Raw genomic sequence first — 19,558 nt, 5'->3', positions numbered from 1 at the left:
GATGCAATGACTTTTCTTTCTGTGACTGAAACAGCCTTCCATATTATAGAAATCTAAAGAAACACGATAAGAAAACGTCTCAAACGCATTCTGCATGTCAGAAAAAGGCCCTCGGATATTAATGATATTTCTGCTATGGTATAGTTTATCCATTTTTAAAACAAAGAAGGAAGATAAACAATATTTGCAAGATGATAATTACTTTCATTGTGGTAACTCCTTGTTAAGCTCGCTAATAACAATGAGTAGTGATATGATTAAATATACAAATATCATTCTTCATCATTCAAGTGTTCAAAGTCAGGACAAAATACAGTATTTCAATCTGAGGTGACAAATAAATTCATGTTTCATTCTCAAGCACACAAAACACACTAATATCTTAAAATGGAATGAGTGCAGATTATTGTGACATGTTTGGCTGTTCTCCTGCATCCCCCTGTGCCTCCTCCAGCATCTGCTTGTACTGGCTTTTGAAGAACCCAGCCTTTTAAAAGGAGAAAATAAGCAGGAATAAAGCATTTTACAATATAGATAGTGGTGGCGGGTGAAACTGAAAGGCCAGTGATTAAAATTGACTGCATGATGTGATGTACCTTATAGAGGACCCCTGTGATGAGAGCCAGGAGCACCAGTCCTCCTATTACACCTCCAATGATCACTTTAGTCAGATTCACCTCCTCATACACCTCCACTTGAGTATTAATCTACATAAACATGTCACATAAACAAAACACAAATGTTTTCTAAACATTAAAAAAAAATCTTACAGACCCCAGACATTTGGATGGTAATGCATACTATTGTCTTTCAAAATCAACAGAAATTGTGTGACTTCCTGACACTTGTACACAGTAACACAGCAATACACCTACATGAAGTGCATAGTGTAAATGATGTTAAGTGTAACTATGCAAAAAGCCTTTCTGTATGGGGTAGGTTTAGGTTTCTGGTTGGTTTAGGGGATAAAAATATTGATTGGTCAGTATAAAAGTAATAGAAATCTAAGGAAAGTCCCCACAATTTACAGAAACAAAGGTATGTGTGTGTGTGTGTGTGTGTGTGTGTGTGTGTGTGTGTGTGTGTGTGTGTGTGTGTGTGTGTGTGTGTGTGTGTGTGTGTGTGTAGAGATCAAATGTAACAAACTGTATAAAAAAAAAAAAAAAAAAAAAATTGCAGATACAGAAATCTTCAATTTAAGCTCTTCATACAATCACCGGACTTGACATGAAATTTCACTAAATTACCTGAACAGATGGTGCAGTTTGTTGAGAATCAGAGTGAAATAAAACATATTTGCTCTTGTCATAATCCATAGATGCTGAACTGACCAGCTGAAAAACAGCAGCACTGAGTCCAGTCTAAGAGAGACAAAGATTATGACATTATAAAATGATGACAAAAAAATATGAATATTATGGTCTGTTTTGTGATATGAATCAGAGACCTGCTCAATCCATCCAGAGCTCACATTGCCAGTAATATTGTAGAACATCTTTTCATTCTTTATAAGAGTGACATCACAGCTGAACTCGGCACACACGGCCACAGAGCAGTTCTGACACAAACACACACACACACAAATGTAAAAAAATTAAAAATATGGAACACAGTGAATTATTAAATAAAAGAGGAAATCAAATGCGGTAAAAATAAAAATAAAACTCAAAAAGTATCCTCACCACTGTAAGTTCACTTTTTATAATGTTAATAAAATTGGTGATAACAGGCTTTGTCGTTTTCTCCCACTTACAGTCAGAAATCTTTAAAAAATAAAAATAAATAAGAAATTAAAGGGCACCACAGATTTCAACATGGGTTAAATATTTCTTGGTGACATCATGAAACTAGCTTCTGATCAATAATGGGTGAAGGATGAGATACTGTTGTTGTTGTTGTTTTTTTCCTTTTTTTTCAGAAATTATTGAATTAAAAGAATCAGTGTATAACTTTTAATATAAGAAACACACTTGCAGACTTGAATTAGTCCAGATATCAGCATCACCAACTTTCACTGGTACTCTGATGAAAACCTTGAAAGTTAATTCTCTAAACTCATTTTCAATCTGAAAGGGAAAAAAATAAAGAAAATTACTTAAAAGTACTTCAAAATTACACTTTAAATGCAAAGCTCAATTGTTTGTGGAATTTACTAGCAGTTTTTTTTTTTTTTATTGAAAATTGTTTCTGTGCCAAATTGTTTTTTCAGTGTACTTACAGATACAGAATTTGAGCTAATACCTTTATTATCTGCTGGACTGGTTTCATAAGATCCTTTTTCCCTGAAGTAAAATTTATGTAAATGGTGGAATTATCATCCCTGTAATTAAAAAATAAAGAAAGACATTTACAAAATTACAGTATTTAATTTAATTTTAATTTAATTTATTTATGCAGAAACATGGAGCAGGGTACTAACCTTATCATGGCAATAGAGATGCCATATTTGACGCCAATGGTCTTTTCTCTGAATAACTCACTGTCTTTAGAATGTTTGTCATTTCCACTGTGAGAAAATTAGGTTTTGTTTATTAGCAGCATTTATCAGTTAAAAAAAAAAAAACATTTATCAGTTTTTCACTTTGAATTGATTCAAACAACTTAAAGCACACAACAGTCACACAAAGATGATTTCATACCTTTTGACCGCAGCCGTAAATGTTGTATTTTGGCCCAGTGTACTTTCTTTGTTAATACTGTATGTAACCTCAAACACAACCTAGAATTTGGATAAAAATGCCAGAATATGTCTGGTAACAGCTTTGAGTTTAAGAACAGTAAGTCAGTAAATGAGTGTGTATGTGCACGTAAGTGGGCTTGCACGATTAATATTTTAATGATTTATCTTGATTTATTAACCATAATTGTTACGATTCTGGCCTGGTTATTTATTGTATGTTACATTGTTCATTTACGTTATCTTGTATTAGTAATAAGCCTCCACTAGCATTCATTGTTGCAAGATGTTAAGAGTTTAAAGGGCTGCTTTCACTATTTTCTGCAACTAAATCTGTGTGTAAACCTTCTCGGTGACAAACTGTAATAAATCAATCTCTACTATACTGTTTGCATTGCCGTTGCTGAATAATTGCACAACGACTGTGTTACAAAAAAAAGAAGAAAAAAAAAGAAATTTGGGGGAGAAAATTGCAATCAGAATTTATATATATATATATATTCTGATTGCAATTTTCTCCCCCAAATTTCTTATATATATATATATATATATATATAGAGTACAGACCAAAAGTACGGACACACCTTCTCATTCAAAGAGTTTTCTTTATTTTCATGACTATGAAAATTGTAGATTCACACTGAAGGCATCAAAACTATGAATTAACACATGTGGAATTATATATGGAATTATATACATAACAAAAAAGTGTGAAACAACTGAAAATATGTCATATTCTAGGTTGTTCAAAGTAGCCACCTTTTGCTTTGATTACTGCTTTGCACACTCTTGGCATTCTTTTGATGAGCTTCAAGAGGTAGTCGCCTGAAATGGTCTTCCAACACTCTTGAAGGAGTTCCCCGAGAGATGCTTAGCACTTGTTGGCCCTTTTGCCTTCTGTCTGCGGTCCAGCTCACCCCTAAACCATCTCGATTGGGTTCAGGTCCGGTGACTGTGGAGGCCAGGTGGCGCAGCACCCCATCACTCTCCTTCTTGGTCAAATAGCCCTTGATGCCTTCAGTGTGACTCTACAATTTTCATAGTCGTGAAAATGACTCTTTGAATGAGAAGGTGTGTCCAAACTTTTGGTCTGTACTGTATATATATATATATATATATATATATATATATATATATATATATATATATATATATATATATATATATATAATTTTTTTTTTCCTGGCGGAAACAAGCTTCCGTAGATTTAGCTTTTAAGAGAAGCATCTTAATGTTTTACCAGTTTGTATAATGTTATAATAATAATAATAATTCCTTACATTTATATAGCATTTTTTTAAGCTGTTTACATAGTCAGGGGGTATCTCCTCATCCACCACCAGTGTGCATCGTCCACCTGGATGATGCGACGGCAACCATAGTGCGCCAGAACGCCCACCACACACCAACTTACTGGTGGAGAGGAGACAGCGTGATGAAGCCAATCAGCGGATATGGGGATTGTTAGGAGACCATGATGGTCAGAGGCCATTGGGCGACATTAGCCAGGATGCCGAGGTCACACCTCTACTCTTTTCGAAAGACACCCTGGGATTTTTAATGACCACAGAGAGTCAGGACCTCAGTTTAACCTCTCATCCGAAGGACGGTGCTTGTTGACAGTATAGTGTCCCCATCAATACACTGGGGCACTAGGACCCACACAGACCACAGGGTGAGCACCCACTGCTGGCCTCACTAGCACCTCTTCCAGCAGCAACCTAGTTTTCACAGGAGGTCTCCCATCCAGGTACTGTCCAGGCTCAGCCCTGTTTAGCTTCAGTGGGAAACCGGTCTTGGGCTCCAGGGTGATATGGCTGCCGGTGTATTAATTTATATGATGGATATAATGAATCAGGAAAGCATACTTGGATAAAATAAACCCAGTGTATGAGCTGATGTTCTCTTAGTTTGTGCTCATATGAACTTGCAATCATTCTGATGAAATGTAAAAATTAATTTCTTAATTAATCGCAATTCTAATTTTTGAGCAAAAGAATCTTTGATTCTCAGTATTACCATTATCGTGCAGCCCAACAAAACAACCAAGCATTCATTTAGTGTCGGGTGTAGTTTTTGACCTGAGAGTTGCCCTTTAGGATGGGTTTACTGATGTAGCAGGTGGTTTCTCCTGGTTTACCTCCTTGCACACCATCCAGAGACACACACTCCACTCTGCCCTATTTATACAGAAAGTGTATATACATTTCAACACACATTTTATTGCATCTTCAGTATTAAATAACCAATTTGCTTTAGAAATATCATTGTTATCATTATTAACTTTTAGTTTCAGCATTTGTACATATGTGTCTGGCTTTACCTGTTTAGATGTTATTCTCCTGTAGGAAAGTCCAAAGGGGTAGTTAAGTTTGAACTCTGTGTTGTATGAATTTTCCCCTCTGTTCTCTACAAACACTGTCATATTGATCTCCTGCATGATCCCAACCTCTATATTTTTAGCTCTGGATCACAGAAACAAAAGAGAGATGTCAGGATAGTTTGCAGTTATTCATCTCAATCAGTATTATTGTTTAGAAAAAGATCAAATGATTTGCTCACCCAGAGAAATTGAAATCCATTCTGATGTTATCGGTGCACACATTATCATCTCCACATTCTCTCTCAAAATCTATCTGTAAAACAAAGTGAGGGCACATAAAAATTCAAGAAATGCTCATATGAGATATGGTTGAACTTTTGAAACTGTTGGGTTGTTTGCAAAGAGCTGTAAGAATGGAAGAACCTCAGACAATCTGATTTCCTAAGATATGGACAATACAAAAACACAGTGCATTAACATGCAGGCATCTGTTTTTAAATCTCACTGAGAGAAGATGCACGAAAGCTTCTTTCTCATGTTTGTTCCGATTCCCCCACTTCCTTCCCTTCACTCGGCTCACTCAGAATGGTCAAAAACATAACATAATGTTCTAACTGAATCAAAGTAATACTCACAGTCATGTTTGGTATCATATGAAATGTCTAAGTGTGACTGGTACAATGGGCTCAATCTTAAAAGAAGTAGAATTAAAGGTAATACAGATCCTAAGAGTTTAGAGATATTTTGCTCACATTCGTTGGGCCAATTGAGTGGACCTTACAGAGCTGATGTTTATTGTGTGTTTCTGCATTGTTGTTGTTGTTTCTGCTTACTATGGTGGCCACTAGGACATATTAAAGTAACATACCATATTTTAAGTGTGTATATTTGGTGTGGTAAATCACTATCACACTCATAAGCTGTAAGATACTAAGGTGAGTGGACATACTGAATATAAGTGCATAATTTCTGCTCTTTATACTTAAAGGTTCAGTAAGTGATTTCTGAAAATCGCTGTTGATATTTAAAAATTACCAAAACAAACATGCCCCTAGCCAAAAGAATCTCAACCAATTGTAATGCCTCCCCAAATTCACAAACAGGCTATGCAACACAGGCTGGTGATAACCAACTCCTTACTGGTGTTTGGTTACAAGTGTGTTTTGGTGCTCGGTCAGATCCACTTTCAACAGTTTTTCTCAGAAATTGCTACTGGACCTTTAACTTTACATACATGAACTCTTACACTATGGTCTGTGCTGGTCCTTATCTCTGGATGGAGTATTGGTCTCAGGTTTTCCATTGCTGTAGATGGAAGACCCTCAAATGTAAAATTTAACTGATTGGACAACGGGTTCAGAGCATCTTCTGGACAAGCCTGGTGAAAACAAAACACTGTAAAATTATATATGGGGAACTCCTGTTACACATTTGTATGTACCCATGATATTTTTTTAAAAAATTAATAAAATTATAAATTAATTTTTTGGGGTTTTTTTTTTAATCGCAGCATTACAGTTAACTGGACGATATTACATATAAGAAACATGAATTGACCCTTTTATTCTCAATTTCAGCCTCCATTTATCAGATTCTTCAGACTGAATATCTCAAAATAGTTAGACAACAACAATGCCATTTACATTTTATGCTTACCTCTATAAAAAAATCATGACTTTTGCAAACCTTCTTCAACCCAATGTTCTCCATCTTATCACTGAAGAGGCGTTTTTTGGCCGAGAAATAAGCACGATATTTCTGTCGCTTGGCATCTAGTGTTACTGTGAAATTTATATTTGCAGCCAAACCTAGAAAACATGATTGATCGTAAGGACTCAAAAATATAAGCAATTACAATTTTAAAGAGTTCAAAATAATACTACTAGCCTGACTACGTCAGACTTCGTACTTCCGCTCGATTTCAGTTCACTTCTGTACGGAGTCTGAGATAGCAAACCATCTCCCAGTTTTCCTCCAGCTCCAAACCAGCCGGCCAATCAACGAACAGAGGATGGGCTGAGAGCCGTGACGTAGACGCTAAACTAAGCGTAAGCGCCGAATTTAAGATTTTAGTTTAGGTTAGGGAAATCGAAAATAACAGCAGACATGGAGACAGGGGTTGCTATGCACTTTTTCGCTTGCTCAATGGTTTTGTTTTCGCAGCATACCTGTGTTTACAGTGGAAGTTCAAGGTGGCTGAGCCAGCGCATGACACACGTCATAACCAGTGTAGCATTTGGACCAATCAAACACACAACTATTTGTTACATTTAACAAATAATATCTAACGCCTCCTCATGTAACCAAAGGGTCTATGGACCCTTCCCCCTAAAGGAATCTATCACCTTAAAATGGACTGAACAGGCCTCAGGAAGATGTTTTTATTACCTTTCTGGACATGGACAGTATACCGTACATATGTTTTCAATGGAGAGACAAAAAGCTCTCGGACTAAATCTAAAATATCTTAAACTGTGTTCCAAAGATGAACGGAGGTCTTACGGGTTTGGAGCGACATGAGGGTGAGTAATTAATGACAGAATTAAACTAATACTTAAACTAACCCTTTAAGTACCATATGCACCTTTTACAAAGGTTTGTTTGAACTAAGAAACTGATGTTTCCTTCAGGCTGTAGATCTGCTGAATATCAAATTGTACTATATCTTCATGTCTTTATTTCTTGTCTTTTTACTGCTTAACCCTTTTTCTTATGCCAACTTTATGCATGTGTGTGTGTGTGTGTGTGTGTGTATGTTAGACTAGTTTAAGTGTTTATGTAGTTAATAAAGTCTCATTTGTATCACACTTGAGTGGTTCATTGCTTGCTCATAACTGAAGTCCCTAATCATGCTAATTTTAGCTACATGCTCTGAGTAGTATTGTACAGTAAGAAAGTTATTTTCCTTAACCAGGAAGTTAATGTTCTTAGAATTGACAGACAGTTGACACTGAGAAGTCGAGTAAAAACTTACAGCTGATCTAAATATTTATAATTTATCATTTATGATTGATTATTCATATTTCCCCCTTGAGCTGATTCGTAACACCAGGGCTGGGAAGATTACTTTTAAAAAGTATTTCACTACTGAAAATACATTTACAAGCTTCAAAAAGAAATCAGTAACGTATTTCGTTAGATTACTCAGGTTTAGTAACTTAATCTAAATACTTTAGAATACTTTGAAATACTTAAACTTTGTAACTCAAAGGAACATAACTTGATGTCTTGTTTTTGCTTTCTGACATCTACCAGCTGTAAGATTTGTTTTCTTTGCATTTTATTTTTAAGAACATACATTTTCCACAGAATTTCTATGAACAACAAAAAAAATTGTCCTTTAAATCTTCCAATCACTATAAATTCAATTTGAATACAATAAATGGGATTCCATGCTGTTTCATGCTGCATTACAAGCTTCAAAACGAATCCAGACATACTAAACACATAATAAAAGTAGCCAAATCTACTGGCACAGTTGTCCAAGTTATACAATAGATTTGTTTAATGAATGGACCAAACTTTAAGTGAAAACAGTCGCAAAAGAATTGCGGAGTCAGAATTGACAGAGCTTGTTTCCCACACTCACAAGCAATATCATTACAAGTTTTTTTGGAAACAAACACCTCAGGGCTCGCAAAATTTCAAAATCCCTGTTAGCCCTTCAGGCAGGCATTCTTCAGATTTTGGCAGACAAAACTAACCCGGAATAAAAATAAAGACATCAGCTGAACTTTACTATGGACAAATCAGCATGATCAGCAAAAACTAGTAGCATATCTGGATGTAACAATTCAATAAACTTCTGATAAAATTCACAATACAGATTACACCATACAATTTTCGTACAATTTATTTATTTTTTTACAAAATGAGATTTAAGACAAATTATAAATGAAAAAGTGTCCTTTTATTATTAGGCAAAATACCATATGCTGCATATTACTTTGTGAAATTGAAATGTTAAATAAAAAACTAACTTGAAATGTTAAAACAAATCCTAAATCAAATAAATAAAATCATACAACTAAAAGAAATATCTAAAAAAAAAAAAAAATGCTGTGCTCTTTTTTTAAATCAGAGGAAACCATTTGAATTCCTTTCCAAGAAAAGATGCTTAATAATAATTTTAAAAAATTAAGTAAAAACCGATTTAATGGTCCGATTTAAGCTTTATGAATGAGACGCAAATGTCACTCTCTGACAGCAGGTGCCACTACTGGAAAACCAGGTATTTAAAGGCTGCTCTCCCTTTAAAACCGAGTGCATGGATCCAATATAATAATGCACGGGAGATTTCTTTATCCACTGTATACGTTCACTTAATAATACGTAACCGACTGTGTTTACGAGAATACTTGCAGAGACAATTATTTTGAAATAATTTTGTATGTGTTCATTCAGAAGCAAGGATACACTAAAGAGGAATAAATTCTGTGTAAGCATTGTATGAAATGCTGCTTTCAGCGCGTGCTTTGAATGAATGCGTGCAAGCTTCGAATGCGCGCAAATGGTTTAAATGCTTGAATCGCCAAGACTTAGAAACAAGTGCAAACGATCAACTAAGAACCATTTCACACCTAGTGTCACGGAGTCACCAGTAACACCTGCCACATCATCAGAGTCCAAACACCTGACTCCACCCATCCGCTCATTATCACCAGATTACTGAAGTCACCACACCTGCACCCGCTCATCACTGCCACTTCTTAAGCCCGCACTTCCTTTCACTCTCTGTCTGGTCTCGTCAGAGAATCACCGACTCTACTCACTGTGCTACTCTTGGAATCATCTGAATAACTGATCATTCTGATTATCTGTCACCATCTGTCATCCGTGTCCTGTCAGTTCCTCCTGTGTCCACCCTTCATCTGTGCAGCAAGTATCCTCAAGTCATCCTCTTAACATCCCACTCAGCTCAACTATTCCTCTGCAAGATTGTGTGATACCATCCTCTGTCTCCATTATTCCAATAAACATCTACTTACCTGCATACCCTGTTGTCTCTCTCTTCTGTCCGTGACAACAAGTGAGTGAACAACGCAAATCAAGTTAGGAATTTTACATCACTATTCAAGATCGCCCGTCGGGCAGGGTGGTGATATATTTTGGAGCCTGACTGGTAAACACAACAGCCCCGGGACACCGGGCTACCGATTTTGCGAGCCCTGCACCTCAGATCTATCCAGTTTGTAAACCATTGGTTTTCCACACTGGTTTTGTTAAACAGAAGAAATTATTTTAAAAGTTTGACTCAAAATAACCATCTCTTCATGAATCGGATCATGAACTTTCACTGCTGATACAAAGATTATCTATACTTGAACATTTTCGAATGAATAAAAACTAGTTCATCCGTTAAGCACATAAAGCTATCGTTTGACATTATCAATTTTTTCATGCATTATTTGTATGTTAACTGAATGCAAAGTGTGAATCAGGGCCGGCCCGAGGCATAGGCGGTATAGGCAAATGCTAAGGGCGCCACTCATCCATAGGGGCGCCAGAATGAGTGAACGAGAGAATTTTTTTTTATTTATTTTTTTTTATAATAGGCTACTATTTAAAAACCATTAATTCGAAATACTACCAAATAAAGCAAAAAAAAAAAAAAAAGTCCGGATCTTCAATCTTCCCCCGCCCATCAAGTGCTTGAAGTGCGTCAGAAACAGAGCGCGCGCACGATCAGTTGTTGGTAATTTGTTGTGTAGCGTGCCCAACGCCGCATCCAATGTAGACAGCACTGCTTTTGTTAACACACAGCTCGTAGAAACGGGCCTGGCAGCTCGCGCCAGTTCTAGACACGGTGAAAGTTTCCTGATTGTGACGGAAGGCCGAATTTACATGACACATTATAAATGAGCATAGTCTGCGATAGATACAGTGCCAAAAAGAAGAGAAGAGGATAAAGACAGAGGTAAAGAGATGTAGTGAAAGAACAATTTATTGCATAGGAGTAAGATACTATAATTTCATGGCAGTTATTTTTACCTTAAACTTAATGTTAGCAGTTGTTCTGAGTCCCCAGACTGTGATTTTGTACAATCATGTCAGTTTTAAGACGCATTTTTTTATTATCACTTTTTATTAATGTTTTACTCTACAGTTGTGCAGTTTTGGGGGGATACAGTACAGGCCAAAAGTTTGGAAACGTTACTATTTTTAATGTTTTTGAAAGAAGTTTCTTCTGCTCATCAAGCCTGCATTTATTTGATCAAAAATACATAAAAATGTAATATTGTGATATATTATTACAATTTAAAATAATTTGTTTTCAATTTATTATACTTTAAATTATCATTTATTTCTGTGATGCAAAGCTGAATTTTCAGCATCATTACTCCATTCTTCAGTGTCACATGCGACATCCGGTCTATCACATGATCCTTTAGAAATCATTCTAATATGATGATTTATTATGAGTGTTGGAAACAGTTCTGCTGTGATGTGTGTGTGTGTGTGTGTGTGTGTGTGTGTATATATATATATATATATATATATATATATATGCTAAATCATGAACACAATGACAGGGTGAAATGGGCTGTGATGCATGGGGCGCCAGGTAAAATCTTGCCTAGGGCAGCAAATTGGTCAGGGCCGGCCCTGGTGTGAATTCTAGTAGATCTTCTGTGTCGTGATGATGAGCATGTAGGCCTATGCACTAGAGCCCTCAAATCTAGGCCCGAGCCTGGCCCAAGACGCTCAGGCCCTAGCCCGACCCGTGTCCGACAGCTCATCAGAATTATCAGCCAGAGTCCGTGTTTTTATTTATTTATTTATTTATTTTATTACACAGCAGAAGCCTGCCCTATTTGCAACAATTAAAAAGGGGTCAGTTTTGTGTTATGTTTCTTTTCTTTTCTTTATCAAGGTAATTTAGAAAAATGTTTGGAGCATTTTTTTAAATGAAGATTTACGTTAATCAGCCGAGCCGACAGCAAGTAGCCTAAAACATATTTAATCAATTAAGCCTCTCAAATTAACACTAATACTTTACTTGGCTACAATAAAATCCATAGATATAAAATACTTCAAGCATATCACACAGACAGTTAGTTTAATATATGTTTATTTATTAAACCACAGTGAGTAAAAAAAAAAAAAAAAAAAAATTGAAATACTCAGGTTCGCAACAGCGCTCGCAAACGAAATGAGAAATAGCCTACAATCTAAACAAATTAAATTAATTAAAAACAAACTTGCAGGTTATCTTACCTCAAAAATGCACCACTTAACATGTCCATTCTTTTTCCATTATTTTCCAACAGTTAAACGAAAATAAAGTCCAGTCAAATGAAAAGTTAGAACAGTCTCTTACAGAGCATCGTGGAGAAAAAGAATAGCATCAAGAGTGGACGGTTTTAACCCAGTCCTCCTCTCTTCTATCACTCTTCCCGCTGCGCTGAAGACACGTTCGCTGCTGCTGCTGCTGGCGGGACACTAAACACAGAGCGAGCCAGTCTTGACGGTTGGGTTGGAGGGTCTCGTGCTGTTTCCACCATAGCAGCACATCTCGTCCATCACCTTCCATGTTGTGATTGAGGCGCATGTATTGCTGTACTTCATCGTCGTCATCATAGTCCTGCTCCACAATGTTTTCAAACTCCGCCAGCGCTCTCTTCTTTCCTGCGTGGCCCGCAACAACAGGTGCAGACACAGAAATGCTCGCCGCTGCCGCTGCATGAATCATCATTTTATAATTATTAGTTTGCCAACTAGGCTATGATTAATACATTAATTTAGAGGCCTATAATAGCTACTACAACAATAAGTGGATATAAGTGAAGTATAATCGTGGGTCGCGCTGACGGAAAAGCGTGCGTGCGTGAGACTGTCATGTCAGTATGTCAGTATAATTATAACGGGTTGAATTATCAGATAATGAAAGTTATGAGGTTATGAAATGTCTATGTTTGTTTTTCTATCGTCGACGTCAACTTCTCTTTTTTTTTTTTTTTTTATTAATGTCTAAACATATAAATAGAAGGATAACCCAAAAAAGGCCCGAGGCCCGGCCCGCATGTGAGCTATAACTTGAAAATTGGGGGCATAAATAAGTCGGGGCCCGTAGGGGTCGGGCTGAAATGCAGGGCTTTACTATGCACGCTCAGGAGTTGCTGAATGAACAGCTGCTGCACGCAGTTTTTTTTTCAACAGCGAATCAGTCGCGGTATTGATTGTATTGGTAAATCCCCAAACTGTTAAACTGTTAAATTAATAAATTACATCAAAATAAAAGTAATCACTGGTAATCTAAAATACTTTTCAAATGTAACTGTAATCTGATTAGCCTACCCTTATTTCAAATGTAATTAGCCTATAACAAAATACAGTTAGGGGAGAGCAGGGGTGAAAGTACCATTTTTCAGAAAAACATCATTTTAAAAGATAATGTTGTAGACAGAGATATATTTCTGCTGTGGCCAGTAACTCAGAAGTGTGGTCTATCAATACCAGGTGGTATTTTGTAGAAATGTAGAAAGGCTTCAGTATAATTTCAATTTGAACATAAGTTGCACATTGTTACTTTTGACCCCATCGGTTGGGACGAAAGTAACACACAGGTGGGTTAAAAGTAACACAACAATATAAGCTAGATTTATTTTCTGTTACTCTTATTTTTTTAAGTATACCTGACTATGACCTTGTTAATATGTAACTGCAAACATATTCTGTCTTTTATTTTTGTAAAAAAAATTATTAAATTACATATTTATATTTATATTTTTATTTTAAATTTAAGTTTCATCAAATGTCTCAAAACCCGACTGTACAAACTTAATTTTTTTATTTTTTATTTTTTTATTTCAGTGTATTTTTATAAAACATTTTTTCAACAGAATGAACAATATAATAATTAAATTACATTGGCATAATATAAATTCTAAACATAATGTAACAGTAGGCCTATTCATGTTTCCATCCAGTTGTTTTTATGAATAAATTCAAAATGTGCATTAAAACATCTGGAAACACTGCAAATTTATAGCTGGAGGTGTAAAAGCTAAGGTATGGCTAAAACCTAAATATAACTAAGGTAAATGCGAGGTAGGAGCTGCCCAGATGTTCCTCTGTGTCCAGAAACGCTCTCTCATAAACATCTGGATAAAACCAGACCACTGTTTGTCTTTCTGACCCTCACTCAGACATATTCTTTTGGTATAATATGACATAAACATTTTAATAAATGATGCAAGAGACAGAAATTCACAGAATAGCATGTACCGGAACAAAATAAATACTTCTTGTCACTGTAGCGGGACAAAAGTAACAACTGTTACTTTCGTCCCGACAGGAACTCCTGGCATTTAAACCTGATTTACTTTTATACTAAAAAACTTTGATAATGCAAACTTTAGGATGTGTTAAAGCACTAAATAACCTGTAGATTGATCATTACTGTGACACATGAAACAAAAAAAACAACACAACTAAATAAAAAAAATGACCGCTTCAATAATTTACTTTTTGTACTCGAAAACAGTTTTATGGACTTAACTGCGGGAAATGATGAGGAAATCACGTGATATTTCTCAGCTCCATCAAGGATTGAATGCTGAATATACCTTCATAGCTGGGAATGCAAATGCAGTAATAGGCTCTGAGAAAATCGCTTTGTTACTTTCGTCCCACGTTACTTTCGCCCCGGTTCTCCCCTACTCATAATTTTTATTCAAAATACGCTGTTAGATGTATTTCGTTACTCCCTAGCCATGGTCATAACCAAACGATATGTCATTGGCTTACAGGTTCACCAATGATTTTAAACTTCAGACAAGCGCAAATCCCAGCCCGGCGTGAAAGTAAATGCTTGTCAATTATGCCTTTCCAGACTCTGTCTATGAAAGCAAAGTGAAGTAGCAGAGTTTGGTATTAACAGGCTAGAATACTACAAACTTCAAGCAGAATATATGATAATGTATACACGGTTCTGTCATGAAACTCTAAATGGCAGAGGCCGATAGGTCTTAAGCTGATATAATCACATCATCATCACATTACACATCCAATTGGTTGTTGTTACATCAGCAGCCAATGAGCTTGCTGATATTCAAATACTTGTCAAATACTTTGCCCAAGCAGTTTGCAGAACTGAAATCAATATCTAAAGATAAATCTAGGCTCCTAGGAAATATGTGCCTCTACCTATGTTTCAGCAAAACTAAAAAAAAGAAAGTACTTATATGTATGAAGTGCTGCAGTTTCCAGTGGAAATTAACATTAAAGGCAGTAAACTCAAACAAATTGTATTCCTTTTCACAAAAAGTATGATTTACAGGGCAACAGTTTTGATTAAGAAAGCCTAGTTTTTGCAAAATTACTTGCAGAATATCATGTTTCGACTTCAAAACTATTTTAACATGCTGCATGATTTGAAAACTTATACTATGAACACTAGCGTCATATATACAGCTTCATATCTATGGGTTTTCTGACTGAGAAGGTTTGACCAGTAGCTCATGCAACACGGGGTTGCACTTGTGTGGTGAAGAGCTCTGGTATGAATCCCTTGAGGCCTTCTTTGCACTAGTGTGTTTTCATTTTAAAATGGCATTTTAAAGGGTTAGTTCACCCAAAAATAACAATCTGTCATTAATTACTCACCCTCATGTTGTTCTAAACCCATAAGACCTCCATTCATCTTCAGAACTAGTGATGTGTCGTTCATGAACGAATAGTTCTTTTTGAACAAATCTTTTAGGTGAACGAATCGTTCTCGTTCACGTCATCCACTGACTTATATTTCTTGTTCACTGAAGTTCCTCCCTCCACAGCAACTTGGTGAACCAGATAGCTCTGTGAACTGTTTCATCCTGTCAAAGAGTTACTCAACCTCGAGCCAATAGCCTTTGAGTATGAGATGTGATGAAGCATTTGATTGTGGAATGCAGTGAATGAATACCCCCTTCACTGTGAATATATAATACATGAACTGTCTTACCAAACAATTAAAATGTTAATTATGCAAGAAAATCTTGTGCTTTGTTCATATGAACAACTTATTTAGACTATTTATTGAATGCGATTATGCACACATTTTAATAAAGCCAAATCAGTTTTTGTAACAAGTGAATACGTTCGTTGACTAAAGAAATAACACATTAGACACAATTTTTTGCCACTTGTTGGCGTATTTTGTGTAATACGAAGAAATGGTCACTGAACGAATCAGTGAACGAATCAGTGAATTAATCTGAACGAATCATTTTGGTGAAAAAACTGAAAATGAACAAATCTCTTGAAAGAATCAAAATTTCCACCACTATTCAGAACACAAATGAAGATATTTTTTATGCATTCTGACAGCTCTCTGACCCTTCCATAAACAGCAAGGGTACTACCACGATCAACGTCCAGAATTTCTGACGCTAGGGTGACGCGTAGGATAATTTGTTTTTTAATAAAATAGTTATTTTTATAATTAAAATAAAAAGTATTCTTGTTGCTTCATAATATTACGGTTGAACTCCTGAAACCCTGGATTATTTTAATGATCTCCTTGCTACATTTTTGGACACTGATCATTGTAGTACCCTAGCTGTCTATGGGAGGGTTCCATCAAAAATATCTTCATTTGTGTTCCAAAGATTAACGATAATACCGGTATAAATATTTACATGATAAAAAAAAGTGTCATATCGTGATATCAATGATATAGTGATGCAATGACGTATGGCACATTTACATTCCCTAGCAGTCATGACGTCAGATTAACAATTTGAATTAGGAAGTCTGTCACTGATGACAACAGCTCATTGGAAAAGGATGTGGAATGCCTTTCATTTTGTTTGCACTTATAAATAATGCTGCTTGCCAGATGCGATTACCAATAAAACGTTGTTCCATATTTTTTTTCTATACCATCATAAATATCATCACCACAAATATTCTTGAAATATTATAATATAATTTTTCCAGTTATACCTAGTCTGCAGCCTTTTCAAAAGTCTCAGTTTTCGAGGGTCAAAAATGCCGGGTTAATGTAAACGACAGGTGTAACTCTAGCAAAAGTTATGTGTTTTAAAATGAAAATGCACTAGTGTAAATGTAGCCTGAAAGTATGGGTCAACAGAACAGCTCAAACCTGAATAAAAATATAGTTAATTAAAATAGCATGGTTGCATCAGTAAATGCATTTTTATATAACTTTTTTTAACACTGTATAACAGTCATAGGCCACTAAGCCATTCAGCATGGTAGCCCAAGCACACAAAGTTATAGGCCACTAGATTAAAATCATTTTAGTATGTAATTACTCTATGAATAAACCTGTTATTTGATGGTTGTATTCTCTCATGTTGAAGCAAACCATCAGGTTGTTTTTCAATGGCTTTGTGCAATCTGTTACAGCGGTTGGTATTTTGGATGGGTTGTAAGATACGCTGATGTCCAAGAGCATGATGGGTCTGGACCTGAATGATTCACATATAACAGACATGAGTGACCATGACTGAATCTGTGTATTTGTATATTAAGAATTATTTATAAAACAAAACAAACCTGAGAAGCAGAACTTCTCCCATGGACCCTACAGCAATATCAGGAAGGGTGTCTTGAGTCTGGTCTAGAGAGAACTGGCTCAATGAAATCCCAAAGAACCGCAAACCTGGTCGCACAGATAAACCAGCAATTCTCTTCCATCACACATAGGGAATGAAACATAATGAAAATAATAGAATGAGCCAAGTGTGCCACACATGTCCTGAAAAGCAAAGCCAAAACATTTAAATTGCCATTTGGTGGCTTGCTGCATTATAAGTCATTAAACCCACCCTTTCTGTGTAAATGAATGGGATGTGAGCCAAATTGAAAAATGTAATTACACATCAAATCAATTTTCCCCAAGAATGGTTTCCATTTTTTAAGGTAGTTCTTATCAGGCCGATGGATGTTCAATTATTAGTTTTTCTAATAAGTTTGCTTTTAATTAGTTATTTGATGTTATAAAAATGGGGTATGGTGTCATGATTTAAACTTGCGAATGGATCTGTGGGAATTTGATACCGCAGCTCCACTTCACAATAGACTTGTTTGAGATGCATCGGCACTGTGCAGACCGATCGGCATATGAAATCAAATTACTGCAACTGAGATTAGAGAGCAGATGACTCTTTAAACTGTACTTTGATTTCCATTTTGAACACGCCTGATCACCACTTTGCAGACTCAGGCTCCAAATGACATCATTTTCGCAAGATCACAATGGCCATAACGGGCTATTTTGGATTCAGTTTTCTATAGTGGAAGGAAGTGGAAACCCATCGTCCATCTTTTTTTTACAATCTCTAGAATGAGCCCAGGAAGTGATCCACATAAATTAAAGTAATGACAGGAATGTGCTTTCCCTTATAACTGCCACTAACCATGTATTTTTACCTGTGAATATGTGGGATTTATTTGATCTTTTCCTCCATTGAAGATGTAGATGCTGCCCTGTCCGTTCTCCTCTAAAGGAGCTCCAATCAGCACATCCATGAAACCGTCACCATTCAGATCTGCTGGACTGGCAAGAGAAGAACCAAACCGACCCCTCTGACCTTCCTTTCCCTCCAGAACCACATCCGAAATAACAAACTATAAAGACAGAAAAGTAAACATGTCGTCAAACTTTCTATTCCATATGATCAAGCACTTATTGAAAATCTACAAATGATTTTAACAGATGTTAAAAAATGATTAAAAGCTTTTGTTAATGCATAACACTATTGAGATGTGATACGGGTAAGGATAGGAACAGGTTTGATGGTGTGGGTACATTTAAGGGTTGATTAAAGGACCAACCGTGTACAGCGGTCAATTTGATACTATAAGGGAACACAGTTCAATCTGTTTATATTATATTGTTTTGATAAATGAACAAGTATTTTCTTTTGTTTTCCCCTGTTTATTTATGATTCAATGAATATCTTGTTTAATAATAGCCTGAAGTGTAGTATACTAATGTGAGTGTTGAGGCAATAAAAACTTTTCTCTTTTTTTACACCAAAATTACAATGCGTTATGTCTTTAGCAAACATTTAGCTAAACTTCACCAGCCAACCTTTACAAAAACCTTCTTACATTAGCTTAAAGTCCAGTGCCCATAAATATACTAAATGACTAGTAATCGTTTATATACATTTACAAATGATGAATGGTTTCAACTAGATTCGCTACTGCAAAAACATGAACAGATGTGTGAATAGGGTAAATTCAGGTCTTTCCGGACACTTTCGCAATTGAAATGACTGCTTATAAAGGTAATAATGATAAGTGAACATTTATAAACATTTGCAAATTATGAATAGTTTCCACTAGATTGGGTACTGCGAAAACATGAACAAATAATCAATAGATTTGTTAAGACCAACAAATGAAGATCATATGAACTGAACTGACATTTATAAGAATTTTAATTTACATTAAAAGTTAATCATTATGTTATGTTTAGTAAGTTCATTAGTAAACATTAACTCTTTGAATATATATATATATATTAACTAATGCTATATTAAGCATTATATAATGCCTGTTAATGATTTATAAATAATAGTTATTATAAAGTGTTACCTCAA

The 19,558-nt window shown here is 35.7% G+C and overlaps 1 protein-coding gene across 1 annotated transcript in view; it reads right to left on the bottom strand.

Annotated features, from left to right (window-relative positions):
• Positions 1-293: 293 nt before the first annotated feature.
• LOC132121220 (integrin alpha-X-like) overlaps positions 294-19,558 on the bottom strand; it is a 69,584-nt gene continuing 50,319 nt past the window's right edge. The window contains exons 14-30 of the mRNA XM_059530422.1: positions 18,381-18,578; positions 17,505-17,638; positions 17,274-17,416; positions 6,657-6,808; positions 6,247-6,378; positions 5,240-5,313; positions 5,001-5,142; positions 4,759-4,857; positions 2,640-2,719; positions 2,420-2,506; positions 2,242-2,320; positions 1,971-2,066; positions 1,683-1,763; positions 1,448-1,558; positions 1,248-1,361; positions 597-707; positions 294-487 (exon numbers count right to left, since the gene is read on the bottom strand). Coding sequence (XP_059386405.1) covers positions 404-487; positions 597-707; positions 1,248-1,361; positions 1,448-1,558; positions 1,683-1,763; positions 1,971-2,066; positions 2,242-2,320; positions 2,420-2,506; positions 2,640-2,719; positions 4,759-4,857; positions 5,001-5,142; positions 5,240-5,313; positions 6,247-6,378; positions 6,657-6,808; positions 17,274-17,416; positions 17,505-17,638; positions 18,381-18,578 — 1,917 coding nt within the window. The 3' untranslated portion in view covers positions 294-403. The remainder of the gene's footprint in view (positions 488-596; positions 708-1,247; positions 1,362-1,447; positions 1,559-1,682; positions 1,764-1,970; positions 2,067-2,241; positions 2,321-2,419; positions 2,507-2,639; positions 2,720-4,758; positions 4,858-5,000; positions 5,143-5,239; positions 5,314-6,246; positions 6,379-6,656; positions 6,809-17,273; positions 17,417-17,504; positions 17,639-18,380; positions 18,579-19,558) is intronic.

This window comes from Carassius carassius, chromosome 39, assembly GCF_963082965.1.
Source record: "Carassius carassius chromosome 39, fCarCar2.1, whole genome shotgun sequence".
NCBI classification, from domain to species: Eukaryota; Metazoa; Chordata; class Actinopteri; order Cypriniformes; family Cyprinidae; genus Carassius; species Carassius carassius.
Note: the sequence above shows the minus strand (reverse complement) of the source record. Positions and strands in the feature narration are given on the sequence as shown.